At 53.9% G+C, this 8166-nt stretch overlaps 1 protein-coding gene across 3 annotated transcripts; it reads left to right on the forward strand.

Moving 5' to 3' along the window:
- The first annotated feature begins 326 nt into the window (after positions 1-326).
- On the forward strand, positions 327-7875 carry MTFR1L (mitochondrial fission regulator 1 like). Of its 3 annotated transcripts, XM_041463132.1 has the most exons (8): positions 327-456; positions 528-591; positions 1902-2006; positions 2646-2755; positions 3214-3425; positions 4050-4359; positions 6990-7114; positions 7273-7875. In XM_041463132.1, the coding sequence occupies exons 2-7, from the start codon at positions 577-579 to the stop codon at positions 7093-7095; spliced, it is 858 nt and encodes a 285-aa protein (XP_041319066.1). In that variant the 5' UTR covers positions 327-456; positions 528-576; the 3' UTR covers positions 7096-7114; positions 7273-7875. The 3 variants fall into 3 exon arrangements, with proteins under 3 accessions (XP_041319066.1, XP_041319067.1, XP_041319068.1); XM_041463133.1 differs by having other exon boundaries at positions 398-459; positions 6990-7875; XM_041463134.1 differs by having other exon boundaries at positions 406-452; positions 6990-7875.
- The last annotated feature ends 291 nt before the right edge of the window (positions 7876-8166 follow it).

Here is an 8166-nt window from a genome sequence, read left to right on the forward strand (position 1 = left end):
CCTTTACACCGCGATGTCCACCTGCACCGGGATGTGCCCCTGCACCGGGGTGTCCCCTTTTACACCGAGGTGTCCCCCGTGTCGCCCCTGCACCGGGGTGTCCCCAATGTCCCTTGGCACCCGGGTGTCCCCAAAGTCCCCTTGCTCTGGGGTGTCCCTGGATGTCCCCATGTACCCCGGTGTCCCCAGTCTCCCCCTGCACAGGGGTGTCCCCAATGGCCCTTTACACCGCGGTGTCCCTAATGTCCCCCTGCACCGGGGTGTCGCCGCTGTCCCCATGCTGTCCCTGTCCCCGCTGTCCCCGTCCCCGCTGTCCCTGTCCCCGCGGTCCCCGTCCCCGCTGTCCCGGCCCGGCGCAGGCGCTGCGCCCCGGAAGGCGCGGGGCGGGTTCTGGTTCTGGTTCCGGGCGATGGCGGCGGAGCGGCCGCGGCCGGCGCTGGGAGCGGGCCCGGGCAGGTAGCGGGGCCGGGCCGGGGAGTCGGACCGGGCCGGGCCGGGCCGTGCTGAGCCCTCGTTGTGTGTTGCAGTGAGCGAGCGGAGCGGGTGCGATGAGCGGCCGGCGCTGAGCCAGCGGAGATGGACGCGGAGGCCGTGAGTGACACGGGCCGGGACACCGGGCCCTGCCCGGACCCTGCCCCGGACACTGCCCCGACACTGCCCCGACACTGCCCGGACACTGCCCGGACCCTGCCCCGACACTGCCCGGCACTTCCCCCGGCAGCTCCTCCGAGCCCCGGGAGCTGCCCCAGAACCTTCCCCCGGCGCCTTTCCCTGGCAGCAGCTCCCGGGCACTGCCCCAGCCCCTGTCCCCAGGCAGAGATCTGTCCCCAGAGAGAGAAAGATCTGTCCCCTCCCTGCCCCTGGCAGAGCTCTGTCCCCTTCCTGCCTCTGTCCCCAAGCAGAGCTCTGTCCCCAGAGAGAGAAAGATCTGTCCCCTCCCTGCCCCTGGCAGAGCTCTGTCCCCTTCCTGCCTCTGTCCCCAAGCAGAGCTCTGTCCCCAGAGAGAGAAAGATCTGTCCCCTCCCTGCCCCAGGCAGAGCTCTGTCCCCTCCCTGCCCAGCCCAGAGGTTCATTCTGAAGGGCCCATCAGGAATTTCAGGTGTCAGCAGTGAGCAGGGCTCAGGCACAGAGTGCAGGACGAGCTGCAGCAGTAAATCGATTGCTGGGGTGCTGTGGGCTGAGCTTTGTCACTGTGCTGCTCTCCGTGCCTTGCGCTCTTCCTGCCGCAGGAGCTCTCCTGGGCAGGGCACGTCACCCTTTGGGCCCAGCTCAGAAGTGTCCTGAGAGTCTAAACCAGCTGCTGTTTCTGGGAACACTCTCCAGGGCTGCTCCCTGTGGCCCTGGGCTGGGACAGGCTCTGGATAGAATTGTCACTTGCTGTCACCCAAGCAATGCTCAGCTCATCCCAGGTCAGCTGGGAGCGCTGGAGGTGGTTCCTCAGCAGCATGTGCAGTGAGTGTCTCCAGGGAAGGGAAGGAGGCTCACAGCTGCCCCGGGGTATTTCACAATGTCAGTGCTAAAGGTGGTGTGAAAGCAGGAGTGTCCCTTGAGTGACACTTTCTTTTGGTGTCATTTTCCTCCTGGGCCCTTGTTGTGTGGCTGTTTTCCTCCCTTGGCCAGTTTTCCTTTGTGAAAATGCCTGTTGACAGTGCCTGGTACCGAGTGCTTTCAGTTTTCAGTCTAACACCCATGTCCAAAATGCCCCTGCACCTGCCTGGCTGTCACCAGCTCAGCTGAACACAGTTCTGTGAGATGGGGACCTCAGTTATCACCAGTTCTCAGTTACAAGTGAAGAGATAAAAAGTCAGGAATCAGACTGACAGTTGAGGAGAATTTCCAGCTGAATGAATTTCAGAAGGGCCCTGCCTGGAGGTGCTGACTGTGTGCTGTGGTCCCTGCAGACCATCCCCATCTGGCAGAACAAGCCCCATGGCTCAGCCCGCAGCGTGGTCAGGATGATCGGCTCCAACCTCCCCCTGAAGCCCTGTCCCAGGGCCACCTTCGAGGTGAGTGACCCCTGCCCTGGGGGAGCTGGGGCAGTTCCAGGCACTGCCATCAGCTGCTGTTTTGTCCCTACACATCTGCAGAGTTGTAGCCACAAAACCTGCACCAGTACAGTGAAGTTTAAGAATTATTTTTTTTAATTTTTTTTTCTTTAATTCTATTTTTGTAAATTGATCACTGGCAGCTCGAGGAAATCCCTGCCCAGGCAGTGTCTGAGCTGAGGGAGATGGAAAGGTGGAGCTGCTGCCCCAGGGTTTTGCTGTGTGACCTCCAAGGGACCTGGTGCCCTCTGGGCCTGTTCCCAGGATTGTGGAGTCCCTGATGTCACCCTTGGAGCTCAGGGCTGGCACTTGGCATGGCACAGGGTGGCACGTGGCCTTGGCAGCCTGGCCTGCATCAGGTGTCCCCTCCTGCCTCACTCACACAGCAGGAAGGAGCAGGAGCTGGCCCAGGGAAGCACAAAGGATTCATCTCCCAGCTCCAAAAACTTGAATAATTGTGCAAACAAAAGGAAACCTGCTGGAATTGATGTTGTGCCTGTGCCAGCCACAGCTGCTCACAGCACAGGGGCTCTGACAGCACAGCTGGGGCAGCTCCAGGAGAGCAAAGCCTGTCTCTCAGCAGCATTTCCTTCCTGCCAGGTGCTGCCCAGTGTCTCAGATCTGTATCTGGGTGAGGTGCCCCCCGTGCCCACCCTGGCTGACATCGTGTGGATCGCAGCGGACGACGAGGAGACCTACGCCAGGGTCAGGTTGGTTTTCCTCTGCTGCTCTCTGGCACAGAGCTCAGGCCAGGCTCTGCTCAGCTGACCACAACTTCCAGTCCCCTCAGGGTCTGGCGTGGTGCCTCTTGAAAGACATTTTTCCCCACAGAGGGGGGAAAAAAAAAGACAAAGTACCCGGAGAGGAATTCCTGTAGGAGGTGCCAGGAGCCTGTGCCATGTCCTGTGTCACTCCCTGGTCTGTGCACAGGAGCCCCTGCTCCAGGGTGGTTTTTGGCCAGGAAGTGGAAGGGTTGAGTTCTCCCAGGACTGAAATGCCCTGTCCAGCCTGGCCTTGGACACTTCCAGGGATCCAGGGGCAGCTGCAGGGAGCACCTCTGATGGTACACAGAGGCTTCATTTGTTTTGAGGCTCTGCTGCCCTCAGGGGAGGCCAGGCTTTGTCATGGACAGGTTTGGACTTGGGGACTGACAGGTTTTTGTCCCCAGAAGTGACACTCGCCCGCTGAAGCACAAGTGGAAGCCGAGTCCCTTCACGGTGATCCAGAGAAACGCCTCAGTGCCCAACCTGAGGAAGCAGGAGGAGAAGCTGCTGGCCCTGAAGAAGCCTGGCTTGCCAGCCCTGAGCCGCACCACGGAGCTCCAGGACGAGCTGAGCCACCTGCGGAGCCAGATCGCCAAGATCGTGGCTGCAGACTCAGGTGGGCTCACTTCCTGCTGGGGCTGAGCTCTGCCCCCTCCGGGCTCGCTCAGGGTGGGGTGCTGGCTCTGGGGGCAGCTCGGGGGCCGTGGTTTTAGTTTTACATTCTGCTGTGCTGAGGAGAAGTTGTCCTGTGTGTCTTGCTGTGAGTTCATCCACCCACCTGTGGTTTTAGTTTTACACTCTGTTGTATGGAGGAGAAGCTGTCCCATGCCTTGCTGCCAGTTCATCCATCCACCTGTGTTTTTGGTTTTACATTCTTTGTGTGGAGGAAAAGCTGTCCCACGTGCCTTGCTGCCAGTTCACCCACCCACTTGTGTTTTTAGTTTTACACTCTGTGGTGCTGAAGAGAAGCTGTCCTGTGTGCCTTGCTGTGAGTTCATCCATCCACCTCTGGTTTTAGTTTTACTCTGTGGTGCTGAGGAGAAGCTGTCCCGTGCCTTGCTGCCAGTTCCCCCCACTACCTGTGTTTTTAGCCTTGCTGCCAGTTCATCCATCCACCTCTGGTTTTAGTTTTACACTCTGTGGTGCTGAGGAGAAGCTGTCCCGTGCCTTGCTGCCAGCTCACCCCCACCTGTGTTTTTAGCCTTGCTGCCAGCTCACCCCCCCTTGTTCTGTGCTGCAGCCTCGGCCCAGCTGACCCCAGAGCTGTTATCTCCGGGGAGCTCCAACGCCTCCTCTCCCGTCCATTGCTTCGGACCCTCCTTCCAGTCCACCACGTCCTTTGTGATCAGCGACATCACGGAGGAGGAGGCGGAGCTGGAGAGCCCCGAGCTGCCCTCGGTGGCCGAGCTGCCGCCGCTGTGCCCCGCGCCCGAGGCCCGGCCCGAGCCCCCCGACCAGGAGGACTCGGTGTCCCTGTCCAAGGCCAGCAGCTTCGCCGACATGATGGGCATCCTCAAAGACATCCACAGGATGAAGCAGAGCAAAGATTTGTGAGTGCTTCCTGGAATTCTCTTTTGGTTCTGGGTCAGATCCCTGCGGAGCCTGGGCCTGGTGCTGCCTGCTGGGGCTGCCCCGTGTCCTTCGTTCTGGGGGAAATGCCTTTGGGAGCAGAACTTGGAAACTCATCCCTGGGCTTTTTGCCTTTCTGGGATAGGAAATAGTGGAGAATTTTCATGGGGGTAATCTTATTTATAATTTATTTTAAATTATAAATACTGTATATTATTTTAATATATAAATATATTACTATTATTATATAAAATATATAATTTATATAAATATAAAAATATATAAAATATATAATTTATAAATCTATATAATAATAAAATATAAATATATTTATATATTAAAATATTTTACATATTTATATATATTTTTATATATATGTGTATTTTTTAATTTTTCATATATTTATATATAGATATATAAAATAGTATTTATTTATAATTCTATATATTTTTATAATATATATTTTTAATAGATAAATATATATGTATTTTTAATAAATTTTATATATATATATATATATATATATATATATAATTTATTTAAAATTAATTTATTTTAAAATATCCATGAGAATTTTCCTGGATAGGAAATCATGGAGGGAAATTTAAACCATTTAAACGTTTGGCCAGCTCGTTGACCTGACAAAAAAACTGTTTGCCCAGCTGCAAGGCAGCCCTGTGTGTGCTGGCAGCTTTCAGAGTGAGGGCAGTGCTGCTCTCAGCCCTCCTCCCACTCCCGGGTAGTTGGGAAGCTCAGCAGCTTTTCCAGCTTGGAGCACGCAGGGATTTAACTCTTGGAGCTCCTCAGCTTCTCTGATTCTTCCTCTGGGCGTGGGCAGGGTGAGTTTGCACTTGTCTCACGAGGAGTTGTGATCATGAGAACTCCTGGAGCTGCTCCACGGCCAAGATCCTGCCCAGCTGGGGAAGTTCTTCCCCACTTTTGGCCGTGCCACCTGCCTGTCACAGCTCAGCTCTCAGGCTCCACGCTTCCCCTTCTGCTCTGTGAGATTCCTGGCCAAAAATACCGCTCTGGCTGGGGGCTGTGCGCAGCTGCTGGTTCTTAATTTGGTTTGAAAGGAATCAGATTCTCAGCGCTGAAAAAAATTCAAGTCAGATGAGAGGAACAAGCTCAGCTTCCCCAGCCAGAGCATCAGGGGTGTCACTGCTCCATCCCTCCCAAAATTCCCCCTTGGCTCTGCTTTTCCAGGGTGGAGCTGCCACACAAAGGCTGAGCCATTTTTGCCCTCATCAGCCTCTCCTGCACACAGCAGTGATGGTTTGGGGTTATTGCAGCTTAATTAAAGCTGCCTGAAGAGTTGCAGGTAGCTGAAAAATTAAGTTAATTACTGATGTTCATTATTTGATGAGCTTTAATTCCTAATTCTGGTGCAGTTGTGGAGCAGCCCCTGTGCTCCCCCAGCTGAACTGGGCAGCACTGGGAAGCCTGAAGAAGGTCAGGTGCTCTTCAAGTGGAGGAAAAAAGGTGCTTAAAGATGAAAAAGATGCTTGAAAAGATAATTACATCGATGCATTGCTCTGCTGCTGCTTAAGGAGTCAGTGCTTAAACTCAGCCTTGTGTTTAAACTCAGCCTTTGTGTTTAAATTCAGCCTTGGAAGCTTCAGGAACAAATGAGGAACTTGCAGAAATGTGCCTGATCCAGTGTCTGGTGGAAATATTCCAGGCTTTGGGTTTTTTTGTCTTTTAGGAAGATAAAATGTCTTCCCATAATGTTTTCTGAGTGAGGAGGGGCTTCAGCTATGAAAAAGAAATAAAGCTCTGAGGTTATTGTTGCAGGCTGTGAACAAACCCATGGTACCTGAGGGAAAAGAGCTGAGGTTTGGCCTGCTGTGAAATAAATAATCCTCTGAAAGGAGCTGCTTGTGTGAACTTGCTGAAGGAGGCAGATTGCCCTGGGAACAGGAGAACTCGTGTAGTGGAAGGAATTCTGCACCAGCCCTGCTGTAAAATGCCTGGGATCTCCCCTGCTGAAACAGGGAAGCAGAAATCCAGAGTGCAGCAAAATTACTGAAAAAACAGAAATTTCCAGGGCTTCCCCCCAAACACCTCACTGAGGGTTGGTTAAATGGGGGGGATGGAGGCTGTGAATAATTAATGAAGTTTTGGGGTGATTGCTTGTTATCAGCACAGAGGAATAAGAATTACCCAGAGCTTTGAGGGTGAGATTTCCAGGATCCCCCTGGAGCCACAGAAGGAGCTGAATTTCCCCTTTTTGCTGTTTTGTGGTGTTCTTCTTGCACCTCCTCCACTTGTGACAGCATCTCATGATACAAGCTGCAGGAAAGCCCTGCAGAGAGTCCAGGCAGAGCTCTCAGGCAGGAGTTTGGCAGGAATTTCTGTCTCTGTGCTGGCTGCAGTGGTTTCTGTGCTCTGTGCCCCTCAGGATCCAGGCAGGGATTTGTCTCTCTGTGCTGGATGCAGTGATTTCTGTGCTGTGCCCCCAGGAGCCAGGCAGGAATTTGGCTCTCTGTGCTGGATGCAGTGGTTTCTGTGCTCGGTGCTACTCAGGATCCAGGCAGAGCTCTCAGGCAGGAATTTGGCAGGGATTTCTCTCTCTGTGCTGGCTGCAGTGGTTTCTGTGCTCTGCCCCCAGGAGCCGCCCGTCCCTGAAGGAGGAGGACCCGGCCGTGCTCATCGCTGAGGTCCTCAGGAGGAAGTTTGCCCTGAAGGATGAAGACCTGGCCCTGAAGGAGAAGTGAAGCTGCTGCTCTCAGCTCTGTAAGCAGAGTTTATGCTCCCACAAGCTCCTCCACAGTAGCTGCCTCCTCCCAAGGGTCGAGCCTTTTGCCTCTTTATTGACCAGACGTGGTTTGTGCGCCGGACACTTGGTTAGGGAATTGGATTTGATGTGTTTTCCATGTGTTGTTCTATTTAAGAAAAACCTTTTTAAGAAGATGGAAGCTCTTTTCCAGCTGTGTTTTGGTGTTGCTGGCTGGTGAGGACCTGCTGCTGGATGAAGTCCTTTGTAGCTGCACTTTTCCTTAGGTTCCAGCTGAGCACTGAGCTGTAAGGACAGACCCAGTATGAACAGGACAGACCAGTCCTTTATCTGAGTGTGAGAGCTGCTGAGAACGAGCTCCTGAGTGCTTCCAGCTCTCTGGGGCTGTTGGATCATGGTGGGAAAAGGGGTTTTATTTCCCTAGCAAGCCCCTGGCTCGGGTCTGAGGGATTCTGTGTGCCCTGGCTGTTCCTTGTCTCACAGATCAGCCCACACTTGCATGGCAGAATGGCCTTAATTTCCTGCCAGTAATTCCATGTCCCTGTCCCCCAGCCTGGGTTTTATTTCACCTCCCAAAGGTCTGTTCCTTGACCTGGCAGCAGTGCAAAGGGCCAGGAGGAGCTTGGCCTTGGCTGTGGCTGCAGTTGCCCCTCACTCAGAGCTCTCCCCCAGCTCCACGTTCCCTGCAGTGCCCCCCATGGCTGTATTTAAAGTATGATTTTTTTTTTTTTCCTTTCTATAAAATGGAGCCTTAATAAGACACTGATGGTCTGTGGGGTTGTTGATGTGCCCGGCTCGGGGTGGGGCTGCATCCCAGAAATTGAGGTGCCAGGGGCTCTCTTCATCCTCCTTGATGTCCTTGGAAAATCAAATCATCATCCCCACCTTAAAAATGAGCGACTTTTGTGGCAGAGAGGAGGAAGATGGAGGAATCTCCAGTTTTAGGGAGAGCTCCTCCCCTCCTGGGTGCACCCCAGAGCCCCCGGTGATGTGTCACTGTCCCTGTCCCCCCAGGGCTCCTCTGCACGAGGCTTTGGAGGATTTTGGGCCT

The sequence above is a fragment of the Pyrgilauda ruficollis genome, unplaced genomic scaffold, assembly GCF_017590135.1.
Source record: "Pyrgilauda ruficollis isolate IOZ18807 unplaced genomic scaffold, ASM1759013v1 scaffold162, whole genome shotgun sequence".
Classification (NCBI taxonomy): Eukaryota; Metazoa; Chordata; class Aves; order Passeriformes; family Passeridae; genus Pyrgilauda; species Pyrgilauda ruficollis.